This window comes from Sarcophilus harrisii, chromosome 1, assembly GCF_902635505.1.
Source record: "Sarcophilus harrisii chromosome 1, mSarHar1.11, whole genome shotgun sequence".
Classification (NCBI taxonomy): Eukaryota; Metazoa; Chordata; class Mammalia; order Dasyuromorphia; family Dasyuridae; genus Sarcophilus; species Sarcophilus harrisii.
In genome coordinates, this window is record NC_045426.1 from 592,442,399 (window position 1) to 592,461,979 (window position 19,581).

Sequence of the window (19,581 nt, forward strand, 5' to 3'; positions counted from 1 at the left end):
AAAAGTAAATAGATCATTTCTACCCTCAAAATCATGCCTTTCACAAACAATTTTTCAAAAAATATATTTTTTTCATAGCTGTTAGAAGATTGAAATGGAAATGCTTCTGAATCAACTACTCTTCTTTTTTTTCCTCTCTCTACAATTTGAGAGGTCAGAAGAGCCAATTTCTTTCTTTTGTGAGGAGAAACAGTCCACAGGTTTCTAAAGCAGAGAGCGAGAAATTGATTTCAGCTCAGCCGCACAAACGTTTTTAACACACAAAGGCTGAGTGTCTCTTTAACTCTGGACTGAGGAGGTTGTGCTTGCCCCTTTCTCACTGAAAGTGGCATTAAGCAGCAGGTGACTGACTCAAAGACAGAAATTCCATCAAAAGAGGAATGAGCACATTCACATTTCAGGTAAGTTTAGCTTAGAAATGGGAATTTCTGCAGTGCTGCTAAGATTCCCTGTAAGTAGCTGAGAGCCCGGCTTTCTGCCAGGTCAGTCTCTCTCTCTCTCTCTCTCTCTCTCTCTCTCTCTCTCTCTCTCTCTCTTTCTCTCTCTCACACACACACACACACGTGTGTGTGTGTGTGTGTGTGTATGAGCGAGCGTGTTTTTCAAAGTCCTCTTACTTAAGGTTGTCAGAAAAGGAATTCTCCAAAGAAAAAAATTTTGAATTGATGAATACTGGATAGGAAGATCATGTGCATGTGTGTGGGTGCTCTCTTTAAGGGGACGGTCTATCATTTGACAGCTTTACTGAAGCTGTATGGTCTGCTGTCCCTTGGAAAGGGCTGGGAGGGTGGAGAGGGTGGAGAGAACTGCAGTTCTGAGCACTGAGCAGCTGCCAAGTGAGCTCTTCATGAAATAAAGTACAGACAAGATTTTCTGCAAGACTAGGAACTTGGACCTGTTACCTTTTCATCTACCCAGGAAACTAGACAGTGCTACCAAGGACAAGGTAAGGGAAGAAATCCATCTATCCCTGTCTAGTGTGCAAGGAAAGATAAGCTTTAGGCAAAATTGTGGATCCTAATGTTTGCTATTTTATTACATAGGGACCTCATCTCTTTATAGGAAAAAGGGGAAAAAAGTGAATTGCCGAAATTACTGATGTTTTTCTCTGTTTTTTTTTCATCCTTATGCCTTTCCTTCTCACCTCAACAGTTAAGTTGGACTGTTTAAATTTTTATTTCTTTGTATTTAGCTTCTTGTTTTAGCATCATAGTCAGAATAAAGAGCTTTCCTTTTTAATTTTGTCCTCTCTCATTCAGTTTTCCCCAAGGAAGGGTAAGGTAGGGAAAAAAAGATTTCGTTCCTGTAAATAATGCCAATCTGCTGTCATATCTTACAACAGAAGGGTAATAGAGATGCTCAATGTCCCTCTGCTAGACATAGAAGGGGTAGAGGGAACTCAAATGAGAAGTTAAAGTTACACAGGAGGGACTGTAATTTGCTATGAAGTGGTAAAAAGGTGAATGAGTGTCTCATACAATTATTCATTTGTACCAACTTTGTTACAGGGAGGGCAGTGACACTGAATGAATGTGAAGACCCTGGAAGATAAGATGTACTGAGCAGCAGGGACTTGGGAGAAGCTTTAAGCTGCTAAAGATGGAAAATAAAACAGGAGGTGAACTGAACCAGACACAACTTCAGGCCCGAGCATTGGTATCCTTAGAATACCAAGTGGTCACTATCCTCTTAGTTCTCATCATTTGTGGATTGGGCATCATAGGCAATGTCATGGTGGTCCTTGTGGTAATGAGAACCAAACATATGAGGACCCCAACTAACTGTTACCTGGTGAGCCTAGCCATAGCTGATCTTATGGTGTTGGTGGCTGCAGGTCTCCCCAACATCACTGACAGTATCTATGGTTCCTGGGTCTATGGCTATGTAGGATGTCTCTGTATTACCTATCTCCAGTACTTGGGCATTAATGCTTCTTCTTGCTCCATCACAGCATTTACAATTGAGAGATACATAGCCATCTGTCACCCCATCAAGGCCCAATTCCTCTGTACCTTTTCAAGAGCTAAAAAGATCATTATCTTTGTGTGGGCTTTCACCTCCATTTATTGCATGCTTTGGTTTTTCTTGTTGGACCTCAATATGGTCACATACAAAGACGCCACTGTAGTATCTTGTGGCTACAAAGTATCTAGGAATTACTATTCACCTATTTATTTGATGGACTTTGGCATATTCTATGTTGTACCAATGATTCTGGCCACTGTCCTCTATGGACTCATAGCTAGGATACTATTCTTGAATCCCATTCCTTCAGATCCTAAAGAAAGCTCTAATGCATGGAGAAATGATCCAGCTTATCAGAAGAAGAATCTGAATGCTAAGACAGCTAGCAGATGTTTCAATAGCACCATTTCTTCCCGGAAGCAGGTAAGAAATCCAATTAAATGAGTAAGCAAAAGGAGGTAGAATACTGGAGTGAGTTGGGATTTTCTTTTAAGTGCTCAATTGATGAAAAACATAACATGTCCAGTTTTCCAGGTTTCCTATCTTCATGTTCCCCATGCTCTGCTAATATATAAACCATCAAATCTAATTTCAAAGCATCTATAAAAGCTGATATGATAAAATTTTGAGTATATATGTAAGATCTTATTAGTTGGGTTATTGATGAGATTCAAAGGAATACTAAAAATTTACTTTTAAATTTTGTATTCCTCTCTGAGAAATAAAGTATTAAGTTTAGCATATGTACCAACATCAAGAAGGCACTTTCACCTGATGATGTTAAAAGTATAGTTTAGTTGTACCTCAAGAAACTGACAAGACAATATGAGCAAAAATGGGAGAATTTTTTAAAAATTTTCTCATCATTCTATAGAAACTTACAATTCAGAAACAGAATTGTTGTTTTAAATTACAGTGAAGAGAGGCAGAGAAAAATCCTCTTCCCCAAAGGATAGGAATTCTCAAGAATATTATTTAAGAGACTAAGCAACAAGTCAAGTCTAATGCAAATAGTGATTGAATTTTGCAGATTACTTTTTAGTTTTGCAAAGCTGATTCTTATAATCACTTTGTATCAAATATAATAAAAACATATATGTTCACACACATGACAAAACTATAGAGTAATTATGTCTAACCATAATTATTCAATTAGTAAATGTTCATTGAAACAGAGATGGTTACCAGATTACTTATAATATATGTAATATGTTTACATTTGACTACTTTCCTTCTTTTCATATAGTGATTTTTTTGAACATGAAAGAGTATGTACAGAACATTCAGTCTTTTTTACACTTTTCTGAAGAGATAATGCTTAGTAACACCAGTTATCATTGAAAAAAAGCAAACAGTGGAGTGCTGCTGTTTTCACATGAATGCTGGATGTCGTCATTATATTTGGATGAAGAATGCAATTCTTACTATGTGCTGTCAAAAACACAGTGCTCTGTGTGTGTGTGTGTATGTGTGTGTGTGTGTGTTTTAAAGATTGAAAGCTAAGGTAGATACAAGTAAATATGATTAGACATAAGATACTCTTTTCCTTTCCAATCATTTCAAATTTGTGAAAGAGACCCTGAAAATAGGTAGCTGATACATGTTTGTTGAATGGGATGAATGGAATAGGATAGAATGGAATTGAAAAGGCAGCATATACAGAAAAAGGAGCAATAGCTGCACATGGAGGCCCTGAGTTCCAGTCAAGATTCTGACACTAAGTGACCTTACACAACTCACTGGTTCTCAGTTTCTTTCTCTTTTAGTCTAGATTTCCCAGTTTCCTTCCAGCTTTATATCTATAAGCCTATAAATATACTGAAATGAAAAACAATATAAACTTCCTCATCAGTGCTTCCAATACAAAGTTTCAGCATTGACCAATGCATTTGGCAAAAATAGTGAAAACCCTAACTTGATTTGAGGGATTGTCAAGACCAAATTACCAAGTTTATAATTGAAATAACAAAATAGTAAAGCAATGGGGGGAGGAAATGACATCAGGAAGGTCTGTGTTCAACTTCCATGTCTATAACCTGAACAAATTACTGAATGTCTTTCTGCCTCAGGCATCTGTCCTAGGACCAATTCATTACTATATCAAGTAAACAGACATGTAATAAGCAACTACTATGCACTAGTTTGCGTAGTATTTAGCATTTAGTTTGCATTAGTGAAGGAATTTTCCCCAGTCCATATGAAATTAAACATATCTATCACAGGTAAAAGTCATGATATGGACTAATATCTGAAGCAAAGAATGCCAATTAAGAGGTTCACTAATTATGCTCTTGTTTATAATTCTATTATCAATTCTTAGCACTTTAGTCTGAATGCCTTCAATGCTTAGCACAGTACCTGGCACATAAAAAGTGCTTAATAAATATTTATTTATTGATTGAAAGTTCCTATCCTTTTTTCTCAATATTAACACCTAAAAATGAAGTATAGTGTTTCAAATTTGATGAATATGCCATATTTTTTATACTCAATCATTTCAAAGCAGATATAAAGGATTCACTTCCCATCTTCTCCCCTCCCATAGCAACACCTGTATGCAAAATAGAGACATTTTTGGTTATTAAATCATTTTCAGTCATGTCTGAAATGTCATGACCCCATTTGGGATTTTCTTGGCAAAGATACTATAGACGTAGTGATTCTCAAAGTATGGTCTAGAGAATCCTGGGGATCTCCGAAATTCTTTTAGAGGGTCTACAAATTCAAAAATAATTTTTACTTCCAATATGGTAAATGTCTATAAATATAACCCAGATAAACAAAAACACTTTGGAGAGATCCTCAATAATTTTTAATAGGATAAAGATACTGAAAACAAAAGTTTGAGAACCACTGCTATAGAGGTTTGCCATTTCTTTTTCCATAGAAATACTTCTAAGATAAAATTTATTCATTCATTTATTTCTTCAACCAAAATTCTCTGAATCCTTAACAGTATGCATGACACTAAATATTCTGACTATTTCAACCCTAGATTCCTACTGCCCCAAGGATCTTCATTTAAATCTTTCTCTTCTTTTCCTTTACCAGGCAAGTGTAATTTACATTTTAATAAATGTCTTGTCTGAATCAGCTCTATGTTTATAATAAAGCCAATTTCATACAACTTAAAAGAACTACACATAAAGGATTTAAGAGTATTAACATTTCTAGGAAACGAGAAGTAAATATGAGTTTTTATGAATTTCTATGTAATTGAGGGACTGCAAAGAATGAGGTGTCATTGGAATAGTAGAAAGAATGTTAGACTAAAAATAAGGAAACATGGTACGAATTCTGGTTCTATTATTACAGATTTTGGGTCTTTAGTCACACTTACCACCTTACTGAGTCTCATTTTCCACACCTGCGAAACAGGGATAATACAGTTTCTCCTTCATAGGGTTATTGTGAGGAAAGTGTTTTGTATAATCCATTGTGGTGATTGTTGTAACATTAATTTACCTTGGAGTCTTTGCTGATGCCTCTTAATGGCTATGGAGTTGACCCTATATCCTCAAAAGTTATAATATCAGAGCCCATTTCAAGTAGGTACCATTAATCTAGAAAGACTCTGAAATCTGCTTTGTGTCTCATTTGTAGACTATTCTAGGTTAGTTCATTTAGCAACATAATCCCTGAGTGATATTTGGGGAACCAGCAGTTTTCCAGACCAAATGTCAAATCTGGAAAGGGTGTAATCTATGTTAATGGAGAGAGTGCTCTCACTGGAGGAGTTAAAAATCCATGAAATCATGAAACATTATTATTGTATGCATGCAGTGGAGAAAAATAGAGGCAAGATCCTTTTCTTAACAGGAACAAATTCAATCACATTTAAAGGTCATATTTAAATACCTGGTTAACTGAATTAAATCAATGCCAAAAAAAATTATCAAACTACTCCTTCAGCATCACAGGCAAAACAATCAACTGATTTCCCCCCTTTTCTCTTTATTAACTGGAGGATATGTAGACCTCACTTGAAAACAGGATCATTATCAAATCGTTTCCTTGCTGGTGATTTTTTTTTAACTTTGTAGGTTAAGGGTCAAAATAGCACTGAATTCAAACATTATTCAAATGATTAGTGTTATGTAAACAATATATCTCAATGGTGAACTGAATTCTATATTGATACAACTAGATATTTTCACATTGTGAGCACTACTACAGCAGGAAACACCTTGGTAAAAGACTGGTTTATAGGGAAATTGTGATGCAGTGTAAAGAACTTGAATTTAAATCCAGAGAACATAAGTTCAAATCTTTCTTCTGCTACCCTCTATGTGACCTTATACAAGTCATACAGTGACCCATAGTTTTCTATCTTCTAATAAAAATATTTATTTTTAAAATTAATCTGCTTTCTACTAAGTACAAAAAGAAGGAAGATATTTTTCACAGAAGACTTGTTCTTGTGTCTTCTGCCAATACCTGTCAAAATGCTTTTTTGCTTTTCTCAGAATGAATGGTGTGATAAGAATGTGATATTATCCAAGTGAAAAAACTTTAAGAAAACTTGGCAAAATATTTAGAATAAGTTTTACTGATTACAAGATGTTTTAAATTAGTATCAAGATCCATATATCCATCAATGTTTCAAAGACATTTCTTCAAAGGAATTATTTTAGTAGAAAAATAGAAAAACAAAAAGCAATCTTATTTTTATTCATACCAACAATGTTGCAGAATTTAAGTAAAATTTTGGAGAGAGTAAAATTTTCCCTCACTAGTCTCTCCTTCTTCATTCCAAGAAACTTTCTTATTTCCTTGGCTTATCCACTTTCCCTCTACTTTCATTGTTACAACCACAACTGTGTCCCTTTCATTCTCTCATTGCATATCAATTAATTACTTTTAAGGTGTTAATTGATTATTGTCCAGGGTGAGACCCCTTCCTAGGAATATTTGTATTTTAAAACGAAATTCTTGAAAATGGAAAAGCAAAAAGTATAATGGCACCCTAATAGCCCTTCTGAAAATCAGAGAGAAGAAACAAGCAATACTTCCTCAGCAGCTGTGAGAGAGTAACAGCTTAGAAGATGATCAGTTAATACATGCAAAAAAAACCATGTACATACTCCATAAATAGGGTATACCAAGAGTCTTCCTGAAATGTTTAGTTACAGAAAAATTATCTCAATGGATAATCAATAGACCAACAATATGGAGGTGAGGTGGGATAGGAAAAGCCTCCATCTGAAGGTAGTTTTTGATCTTCATCTTGAAGGAAGTCAGAGAAGCCAGGAGAGAATAGAATTTCAGGCATGGAGAACATACCCAGTAAACATGGAATCTAAGGTATGACAGCAAAAACACCAGCGTCACTGAAACAAAGTATGTCAAGGGGGAAAAACTATAAAACGACTGAAAAGGAGAAAAAAGCCAGATTGTGAAGAGATTTCAAAGAAAGCATTAAATATTTGGCCATTGGTAGCATTGGGGAGTCACTGGAGCTTACTGAGCATGGGAGTAAAATGATTAGAACTGTGCTTTAGGAAGAAATGTACTTTATAAAGAATTATATTAACAGTTGAATGGAGAATGGATTGGGGTGGGGAGAGACAGGAGGCCAACTAGAAGGCTATTAAAATAATCCAGGCATGAGGAAATGAGGGCAATGTATCTAGGAAGAAGGGAATACATACTAGAAATATAACAATTAGAAATGACAAGACAGCAATAGATCGGATGTTTGGAATGATTATGAAAGAATAAACTAGAATGATATTGAAGTTTTGAATGTGAATAACTAGGAAGATAGTTATGCCCTCAATAGCTATAAGGAAAGTCAGAAGAGGTGATGGTTTAAGGAGGGAAATAATGAGTTCTGTTTTGAACATGTTGAGTTTGAGGTATCTACAGGCTACCTACTTCAAGATGTCCAAAAAGTAGTTGTTGATGTGAGATTAGAGTTAGGGCTGCATTTGTAAATCTGGCCATACTCTGCACAGACATTAAAATAACTTCATAGGAACTGATGATATCATCAAGTGAGAGAGAGTAAAAGAGAAGAGGAGTCAGGGATAGGCAAGTTTAGTTACCATAACTTGGATAATTAACCATAAAAGGATACCAAGGAAAATTAGATAGGTAAGAAGAGAATGAAAAAAAGATCAGGGTTATAAAAAACTTAGAGTATCTAGGAGAAGATTATGATGAACAGTGTCAAAGTATTCAGGATGGTTCCAAAAAATCATGTGGATGGAGAAAAAGCTATTAGGTATTAAAGGGATCACTGGTGATTTTAGAGAGTTACAATTTTAGTTAAATGTCTAGTCTTCTCAAAGTGTTTATCCAAGAAGAGGAGGAAAGATATAGAAAAGAGCTAACAGAAATAGTAGGGTCAAGGGAAAGTTTTTTAAGGATGGGGGAGGTACAAATGTGTTTGTAGGCTAAAGAAAAGGAGCCAGTAGATAAAGAGAGGCTCATGATTAGAGGAAAAGTGGAGATGATAGAGGAAACAATCTGTTAAAGAAGATGGTAAGAAATGGGTTCAAGAATGTAGGTAAATGATTTTGCTTTGGAAAGGAAAAGGGTTCCTTCTTTTTGAGAGTGGTAATGAAGATAATGAGGGAAGTGATGTGAAATGAGGGAAAGAAGATGGAGCTCGTATGCCCTCAATTTGTTTTCGTTAAGCATGAGGCAAAATCATCACCTGAGAGAAATGGGGAATAAGATATTGTGAAAGGCTTAAGTAAGAATGAAAAGGCTTTCAATACCTACTATTGTAAAGGGGAGGGCAAATAAATTAAGGAGACAGAAAAGAATTGTCTTACTGCAGAGGGCCCATTTGAGACTATATAACATAACTGCTTGTCAATAGGCACTTAATAACTGATTGTTGAATCAAATCAAATTGTTGCATTCTATTTATACTCAAAAAGGGGCATAAAGAACCTACCAATGCAAATAATCATACTCCAAAGTGGATTCTGATATATAAACTAAGGGCTATAGGAATCAATAGGAAGGAGAAATCAATTTTTATCCTTGGCTGGGTTATTTGTGAAAAACTTATTGTGTCATTAGTAACTGGGTAGTTTGAAAGAAAGTTTGGGGTAGACTAAATATGATGTAAATCTAAAAAGCAAAACTAGATAGGAAAAGGTAAAAAGAGTAATTATCTTATACAAATGAGTAATTATCTTATCCAAATGAGAAGAAGAGACATAGAGGAATTAGATGAGAAAGGAGAGCTGGTAGTTCTAGAATCCTACTCTCATCAGTAACATGTTAAAAAGGAAACACTTACATTTAGAAGGGTAAAAAGTATTTTAAATTCAGAAAAACTGAGGCAAAAAATATAGGGAGGAGAGAGGTTAAGGGAGGGCTTTTTAGAAAGAACTCTACTCATATCAGATCTGAGTTAAAGAGAGGACAAAAAGATACATTTAGAAAAGAATAATTCTTCTAAACTTATAAAGAAAAAGATAATGAGGGAATAATATAAAGGAGGCAGGTATAAAAAAGTATATAAATTAAAGGGATAAGAGGGAACAACATATATATAATTATGTATGTGTGTATATATGCATGCATGTATATACATACATATATATATATATATATATATATATATATATATATATATATTAGGAAAGCTATAAACATTTTCTAAACTTCTATAGAAACAAGAGGGCAAATGGAAAGGATGGAAAAAAGACAAGGAAAAGATCCTTTGGTAGGTAGGTTAAGTAATAGAAGAACAAGGTAGCAGATAGAAGTAAAGCAGAGAAGTCAAGAATGATAGGAAATAACAAATACACACAAACATAAAATAAAGATCAGGAACTGAACTTATAGATTAAAAAGCAGGTATAGCAATCATGGTTTCAGAAAAAATTAAAGCTAAGTAAATTTAATCAAAAGAGAAAAATAAGGAAACTTCTGTGTTAATCATATTAATCAATATTTTTCTCCTTAAAATAACTATACAGTATAAGGTTGAATTATTTCTGTGGTGTAGGAAATGATGAGTTGGTGGATTTTAAAAAATATTCAAAGACTTAGACTTATGAAGGAAGATGTTTTCTACTTTCAGAGAAACAGAAGATAGATAAGCAAACTGTATAGTCTTACATAGATTCATATGAATGTATTTATATATGTGAATGATTATAGATATCTAAATTTATGTATGTGCATATGTGTATATATTTCATTTTCTTTTTCTATTTTTTATTTAAGTTTTAAATAAGCTAAAAAAAAATAGAAAAAGAAAAATTTAGGAGAAGAGGTGACTTTAACCTGGGACATGATATTTGACCTGTAAATCATAATAATAATAAAGAAGAGAAATACTGAAGTCATATTTATAGAATCCAAAAGTAGTTAAAGAATTATGTCTGTTATAAAAGACAATCTAAAGAATTTAGGCAAAATGTAACATATAAGTATAAATATTAAAGTACTTAATCTCCTGTGATAGAATATAAATTCCCTATGAAAAAAAACCTGTTTTGTTTTTATCTCTGTATCCCTAAAACCTATTAAAATACTTGGAACATAGTAGTTTATTAATTAATGCTTATTGAATTGAATATAGATGTCTATTCTCCCAACTCCATAACAAAAATTGCTAAAAGGAAACAATATGAAGTTAAAAGAAATGATAAGAGAACAGCTAGCTTCACTTGATAAATTTGTTTCTTGATTAAGAACTACATTCTCTGTATTAAAAAATCAACAGATACGTCAGTAATAGTTAAACAACCATGGCAAACAGGAGGAGTATAAAAGGAATGGAAGATACATATTGTTCTTATTTTAAAATGAGTGAATGAATGAGAATGAAATCTACAAACTATAGACTAGCAAGCTGACTTCCATTTCTGGCAAAATTCTAGAATGAAGTTGCAAAAATAAGCAAGTTAAAGTCTAGAAAAGGAAGTAGGAATCACAATGACCCAGCAGGATCTAATCAAAATTGGGTCTTTCCAAACTAATATCATTTCCTCTTTTTTGAATGAGTTACTGAACTAGGTGATCAGAAGAAAATTATAAGTATAATTAAATGAAGTTTTAGCAAAGGGGTTAACAAGCATTTCTTGTTGTTCTTGTGGAAAATATAGGAGCATGTTGCTAGACAATAGTGTGATTTCATGAAAAGCTAGACATTAAGTAGTTATTAATGGTTCCTCATCAACTTGTAAGTAGGCCTCTGTTGGAATTCTCTAGGGGTCTGTCTGACCTTGTTCTATTTACTACTGTATTAGGTAGTATTTATATTACTTTTTTAATGCCAGTGCTTTAGATAAAGGCATTTTGTTGAGTCATTTCAATCATGTTTGACTCTTTGTAACCCCATTTAAATTTTTCTTGGCAAAGATACTGGAGTGGTTTGTCATTTCCCTTCTCCAGCTTATTTTACAAATGAGAAAACTCAGGCAAATGCAATTAAGTGAATTGTCCAGAGTCACACAGCTAACAAATGGGTAAAACCAGCTTTGAACTCATGAAGATTAGTTTTCCTGATTCCAAATCCACTGTTCTACTTACTGTACCACCCAATTGCCTATAATAAAGGCATTAATGGCATATTTATTGAATTTTCACATAAAACTGGGAGAGACAACTAAGTGAGAATGAAGAGCCAAAAAGATTATGACAGACTTGAAAACAGGAATGAATTGAAAAGATGAAAGTTAATATATTTAAATCAGAAGTCTTTCATTTAGGTTCAAGAAATCAATCTCACAAGTATAAAATATGGGAGCCACGCCAGCTGTTGTAATAAAAGATATCTAGGGATTTTAATAGATAGCAAACTCAATATGAGTGAGCAGCATGACATAGTAGATAAAAAAATAACTAAAATAATACTGGGTATCATGAAGAGAAGCATACCTTTGAGAAACAAGAAAATAATTATCTCTATATTGCTCTATTGGAACTACCTCCAGAATATAATGTTCAGATCCAGGGGAAAAAAACAGGCATATCATAAAAGCTAGAGAACATCTAGAGATATAAAAGAGAAAAATCTTGACGCTGTGCCCTATAAAGACCTTAGATTTAGAGCTGGAAGGGACTTTAAGGGTCCAATGAGTCCTACCTCCTCATTTTATATAGGGATAAACTGAGACCCAAAGAAGTTGTGACTCATTGAAGATCACACAGCAGACCCAATTATGTTAATCTTAGAAAAAATGCTTCCTCCCCCGCCAATGTCCAAGAGAAAATAGGATCTTGACTCCTATAAATTCACCAATTTGGCCAAAGTAAAGTTGTTAAAATAACACAGCATTAAGTACTAGGAATGTAAAGCAAAATAATTTAAACAGTTATTGCCTTTAAGGAACTTATATTTTATTGGAACAACCCAACATGTGAGGAAAAAATATATTGTAGACATAAGGTTTTTGTTGTTACTAGAAGTTCAACCCAATTTCTGACAAATAAAAAGTGCTTAATGATTACTTTTTTGATTGACTGATTGAAAGGTAAGTGGAAATCAGATTATGGGAAACTAAATCCTTGTTCAAAACCTCTATTAGCTACCAGTTCCCTGCATGCAATCCATGTACTCTTTACTCCTAGAATATCTCTTTTCCCTCTCTTCTTCCCTCCATCGAGGACAGATAAAGAGTGCATCTCTCTCCCTAGCTCTCTTATTTTTATCCTAACTGATTTTGTGGCATCTATTTTGTCCTTTCCTGAGTTCCTCTTGTGGAATTGACCAAAAGTAAAGGCTAAGGGCCTCTTGTAGTCCTTTGGGATCCCCTTCTTCCCGTTTTGGATAAAGATATAAGAGCTGAACTGATCAAGTTGGTGTGGGCTTGTGGAGGTCCTTCAGTTGTTTAAATAGTTTCCCCTTTCATATCGAAGGATGAACCCTGAGAAGAAAAAGAAAAAGAAAATTATCTAGAGTTCATCATTAGGATTTTAGATCTGGAAGGATCCTGGAGGTCAAGTATATGAAACTCCTCACTTTACAAAGGAAGAAATTGAAGATCAGAGACGTGAAGTATTTTACTCACAATCACATAAGTATGAGGCAGAATTGAAAACTGAGACCCAGACTACCTAATTACCAATGCAGTGATCTTTTCATTAAACACCATACTTTACTTGGCAAAAGTGCTTCCCAATCTGATTCTACTACACCTTTGCTCCTATTGTTGCATATGAACCTGTAAATCCACCTGAAATGCCTTCCTCACCACTTCCTCTAAAGATAGAATTCCTTGCTTTCTGCACTGTGTTCAAGTTCCTAAAAAATGTAAAGCAAAATAGGCATCTTTGCTTCAACAGAAAAATACACTTAGCCTAGAGTTTAGAAGGAAGAACAATAATATCATTCTCTTCAAATATATGAATAGTTGTCCTATGAACAAAAGGATTCAACTTGTTTTCCTTGTCCCTATAAGGTAAAACTAGGACAAATGGGTAGATCTTATTTGAAAGCAAATTTTGACTCATTATTTAAAAAACTATCTAGTAATAATTCTATAAAAGTGGATTTGGTACCTCATGAACTACCAAGTTCCTGATCAATGGAGGTCTTCAAGTAAAGGTTGAATATCCTCAGAGCTATAATTATGTTTTATATATATATATATATATATATATATATATATATATATATATATATATGTGTGTGTGTGTGTGTGTGTGTGTGTGTGTGTGCGTGTGTGTGTGTGTGTGCGTCTGTGTGTGTGTGTGTGTGTCTGTGTGTGTGTGTATTATCAGGGTTTTTCATACTGTGGTACTAGCATCCAAATAGTAGGAATCCTGGAGCACAATGTCCTTGTGCCTCCATTCCTCTGCTTGGACCTTACTATGGAAGACCCATACACAGGCATATTGTTGCAGTACAATTGCTGCTCTCACTTAATGCAGAACTGCTATTCCTTACTGTCTTTCAGCACCATTTCCTGGAGTTTACATTCTCCTTTCGATAGCACTTGTGCCTGGGGCGTCATCTGTGGGGACATAAGTAAGATTCTCTGGAGAACCAGCTTCACATCCTTCACAATGCACTTGACAAACACAGGCTACTTGGGCCTCATTTCTTATACAAAATAAAATAAAATTAATTATTACTTATGACTCTACTCATGTTGAATAAGGACACAAAGAATTTAGAAATTTTACAAATATGAGCCAGCTAATTCAACTCATATGTTCAACAGCTAAAGAAATGATTACAATGGGTTTCTCAATTATAAATCCTTAATAAAAAAAAAAAATCAATTGACACAGTTTCACATAAAATCAGTCCTCTTTTACTTTTTAGAAATGTTTCTAGTAGGAAGAATCACTTAGTTGTGTATCTCTCCTGTTTTATAGCAGATGAAGTTTATTTTTCATTCCTCCAAATGCCCTCACCACTGCTTCAGTATCTTTTTGTTTTTAACAGGTTAAAAACAAAATACTGCTTGTAGCAAGTATCTGAGTTCTATGACTTTTTATTTTCTCTGCATTAGAAATAGATAATGCCTTAAAATGTAAGTATATAGCATATAAAAAATTGAGATTATCAGGGGTGGGATGCTGAATACTTTTCTGTTTGTTTTGAAATACATTTTTGTCATTCTTCCTCAAGAACTTGGAGAATGATAAAAGTAAGAATTTTGTCTATATATGTAAGTTTTCTACATCACTGCCTACCTCCAAAACTTTGTCTTTTTAGACTATATGTTTGTTTATTGCAAAAGGTACTTCTTTCCCAATTGAAGTTATGCAAAATAGGGAATATTCCTAAAATCCAGAAAGGTATAAATCTGTCCTTTTTAGTGTAACTGCCAAGCAGGAAGATTTTAGGTTGTTTTCATCTTCCATTATTTTCCAAATATATAACAAAACTGCAAGAAGTGTAATATGAATAACATTATTCTAATTTCTCAAAGAAGGGAAAGGGGACAGGATACAGATTGGATGTAATTTTTTCTCACTGGGCTTATTTTCCTCATCTGTGAAATTTGAAGATTTTCAGCATAGATGTCACAATGAAGTTTAAAATCTTATGTTTTGAAGAAAGTGATGGCTCAATGGGCAGGTAGGTGGCATAGTGAATAGAGCACTAGGCTTGCAATCAGGAAGCTTCATCTTCAATAAAGTCAAATCAAGTACATACTAGTTGTGTGACTTTCTCTTATTCCTATTTGACTCAGTTAATCATCTGTAAAAATTGAACTGGAGAAGGAAGTGGAAAACCAATTCAGTATCTTTGTCAAGAAAACCTAAATGGAGTCAGGAAAAGTGGGACACAACTGAAACAACCAAGCAATAAAAACAGAAAACTGAATAGTAAAATCATGGGTTTATTATGCATCATTAATTCTAATGCATAAAATTTTGGCCTATGGCTAAATGAGTTAATTTTTCTAAAAATTTAGTGGTTATAGTCAAAGAGGGAGAATATATATATAAAAGGGATGATGTTTTTACAACAGAATGATTGTATACAAGACTACCTCAATGAAGTTTGAAACTTCATTGTGATATCTATGCTGAAAATCTTCAAATTTTACAGATAAGGAAAATAAGTCCAGTGAGATGCAATTATATCCAATCTGTATTTTCAAAAGAGATACTAAGTAAATACATTGTAATTGGGCATCTATTAAGATAAGATTGGTGTCAGTTCTACACATCTAAGTCTACAATATTAAAAGGTCACAGCCTATGTAATCATTACATATTTAATAGCTACTTGGGTAACATGATCCCTATTATTGAGATGAGGGAAGGAAAATTATTTAGTGGTACAAAAGAACATGAACACTTTTTAAAAAGTGATTTATTTATTTAATGTTGTATTATAGAGTCAATTTGAAATTGAAGCTGCGATCAAGAAACTTTCCAAAGATTTCTCTTTTTTTTCCATTTTTCTTTTTTTATTAAAGCTTTTTATTTACAAAACATATGCATGGGTAATTTTTCCAACACTGACCCTTGCATAATCTTTTATTCCATATTTTCCCCTCCTTCCCCTCACTCCCTCCCCTAGCTAGCAGGTAGTCCAATACATGTTAGATACATTGAAATACATGTTAGATTCAATATATGTATATATATATATATATATATATATATACAGTTATCTTGCTGCACAAAACACATGACATCAAGAAGGAAGAAAAAGAAAACCTGAGAAAGAAAATAAAATTTAAGCAAATAATAGAGAGAATGAGAATGCTATATTGTGTTCCACACTTTGTTCCCATGTTTCTCCCTCTGGGTGTAGATAGCTCTCTTCATCACTGCACAAGTAGAACTGGTTTGAATCATCTCAGTGTTGAAGAGAGCCACATCCATCGGAATTGATTGTCGTATAGTTTTGTGTTGCCTTGTATAATGATCTCCTGGCTCTGCTCATTTCACTCTGCATCAGTTCATATAGTTCTCTCCAAGCCTCTCTGAAATAATCCTGCTGGTTGTTTCGTGCAAAACAATAGTATTCCATAGCATTCATATACCATAATTATTCAGCCATTCTCCAATTAATGGGCATCCACTCAGTTTCCAGTTTTTTGCCACTACAAAGAGGGCTTCCACAAACATTTTTTGCACATGTGAGTCCCTTTCCCTCCTTTAATATTTCTTTGGGATATAAGCAAAGTAGAAACACTACTGGGTCAAAGGGTAGGCACAGTTTGAAAACTTTTTAAACATAGTTCCAAATTGCTCTCCAGAATGGTTGGATCCATTTACAATTCTACCAACAATGTAACAGTGTCCCCATTTTCCCACATCCCCTCCAACATTTGTCATTATCTTTTTCTCTCATCTTAGTCAATCTGACAGGTGTGTAGTGATATGTCAGAGTTGTCTTAATTTGCATTTCTCTGATCAATAGTGATTTGGAGCACCTTTTCATATGAATACAAATAATTTCAATTTCTTCATCTGAAAATTGTCTTTTCATATTCTTTGACCATTTATCAACTGGAGAATGGCTTTAACTATTATAAATTTGAGTCAATTCTCTATATATTTTAGAAATGAAGCCTTTATCAGATCCTTTGGATGTAAAAATGTTTTCCCAGTTTATTGCTTCCCTTCTAATCTTATCTGCATCAGTTTTGTTTATACAAAAATATTTAACTTAATATAATCAAAATTATTTATTTTATGATCAATAATGGTCTCTAGTTCTTCTTTGGTCACAAATTCCTTCCTCCTCCAGAAATTTGAGAGGTAAATTATACTAGTTTCTTCTAATTTGCTTATAATATCATTCTTTATGTCTAGATCATGAACCCATTTCATCCTTATCTTGGTATACAACGTTAGGTGTGGATCCATGCCTATTTTCTGCCATTCTAGTTTCCCATTTTCCCAGTAGTTTTTGGCAAATAGTGAATTTTTATCTTTGAGTTTGTCAAATACTAGATTGCTATAGTCATTGATTATTTTGTCTTGTGAACCTAACCTGTTCCACTGATCAACTAGTCTATTTCTTAACCAGTATGAAATGGTTTTGATGACCACTGCCTTATAATATAGTTTTAGATCTGATACAGCTAAATCACTTTCATTTGCTTTTCTCTTCATTAATTCCTTTGAAATTCTTGTCCTTTTGTTCTTCCAGATGAATTCTGTTGTTATTTTTTCTAGTTCAGTAAAATAGTTTCTTGAGAGTTTGATTGGTATAGCACTAAATAAATAGATTAGTTTAGGAAGTATTGTCATCTTTATTATATTCGCTCAACCTCTCCCCCAGCATTTGATATTTTTACAATTAGTTAGCTCTGACTTTATTTATATGGAAAATGCTTTGTAGTTTTGCTTATATAGTTCCTGATTTTCCCTTGGTAAATAAATACCCAAATATTTTACATTATCAAGTTATTTTTAATGGAATTTCTCTTTGTATTTCTTGCTGTTGGATTTTGTTAGTGATGTATAAGAATGCTAGTGATTATGTAGATTTATTTTGTATCCTGCAACTTTGCTAAAGTTGTGGATTATTTCTAATAGCTTTTTAGTTGATTCTCTGAGGTTCTCTAAGTATACCATCATATCATCTGCGAAGAGTAATAATTTGGTTTCCTCATTATCTACTCTAATTCCATTAATCTGTTTTTCTTCTCAAATTGCCAAGACTAGCATTTCTAATACAATATTGAATAGCAGTGGTGATAATGCACAACCTTGTTTCATCCCTGATCGTATTGGGAATGGTTCTAGTTTATTCCCATTACATATAATACTTAGTAATGGTTTTAAGTAAATGCTACTGACTATTTTAAGGAAAAGTCCACTTTTCCCTATACTTTCTAGTGTTTTTAATAGGAATAGATGTTGGATTTTATCAAATACTTTTTTCTGCATCTATTGAGATAATTATATATTTTTTTTGTTAATTTTGTTATTGACATGGTCACTTATGCTAATAATTTTCCTAATATTGAACCAGTCCTGCATCTCAGAACAAGCAAAAGCATATATTAGGACATAATGACCTCAAAATCAAACGCAAAAAGGCAGAAATAGTAAACGCATTCTTTTCAGATCACAATAAAATAAAAACTACATTCAATAAAAAACCAGGGGAAAATAGACCAAAAAAATTGGAAACTAAATAATCTCATCCTAATGAATGAATGGGTGAAACAGCAAATCATTAATGCAATCATTTCATCCAAGAAAATGACAATAATGAATGTTGAGATCTTTATGTTCTAATATATGGTCAATTTTTGTATAGGTTCCATGAATTGCCAAGAAGAAAGTATATGCCTTTCTGTCTCCATTCAGTTTTCTCTAAAGATCTATTATACCTAACTTTTCTAGCATTCCATTTACCTCTTTAACTTCTTTCTTATTTATTTTGTGCGTTTGATTTAACTAATTCTGAGAGTGCAAAGTTGAGATCTCCTACTATTATAGTTTTGCTTTCTATTTCTTCTTGCAACTTTCTTAACTTCTTTAGGAATTTAGATGCTATACCACTTGGTGCACATATATTTAGTATTGATATTGCTTCATTACCTATGGTTCCCTTTAGCAAGATATAGTTTCCTTCCTTATCTCTTTTAATTAGATCAATTTTTGCTTTTGCTTGTTCTGAGATCAGGATGGCTATCCCTGCTTTTTTTTTTTTTTTTATTTCACTTGAAGCATAATAGATTCTGCTCTGGCCTTTTACCTTTACTCTGTATGTGTCACCCTGCTTTAAATATGTTTCCTGTAAACAAAATATTGTAGGATTCTGGCTTTTAATCCAGTCTGCTATCCACTTCTGATTTATGGGAGAGTTCATCCCATTCACATTTATAGTTATAACTACTAATTCTGTATTTCCTGTCATTTTATTATTTCCAAATTATACTTTTCTGTTTCTTTTTCTCCTTTCTCTTTTCCCCAGTATTTTACTTATGAGTACTACTTGCCTCAAGCAGTCCTCCCCTGTTAGAGTTCCTCCCCCTTTCTTATGCCTTTCCCCCATTATTTCTTTTTTCCCTTCTCATTTTCCTCTTCCCCCTCCCACTTTTCCATAAGATGAGAGATGTTTCTGAGTGAAACTAAATATATCTATTTCCCCTTCTCTTTTCCCCTTTCCCTTCCCACTTTTTTATAAGATGACAGATGTTTCTAGTTAAAACCAAATATATCTAACATTCTTTCTTTGGGCCAAATCTGATGAGAGTAAGATTCACA

The 19,581-nt window shown here is 33.5% G+C and overlaps 1 protein-coding gene across 1 annotated transcript in view; it reads left to right on the top strand.

Annotated features, from left to right (window-relative positions):
* The first annotated feature begins 625 nt into the window (after nt 1-625).
* TRHR (thyrotropin releasing hormone receptor) overlaps nt 626-19,581 on the top strand; it is a 46,648-nt gene continuing 27,692 nt past the window's right edge. Inside the window, exons 1-2 of the mRNA XM_031947120.1 lie at nt 626-946; nt 1,509-2,388. Coding sequence (XP_031802980.1) covers nt 1,600-2,388 — 789 coding nt within the window. The 5' untranslated portion in view covers nt 626-946; nt 1,509-1,599. The remainder of the gene's footprint in view (nt 947-1,508; nt 2,389-19,581) is intronic.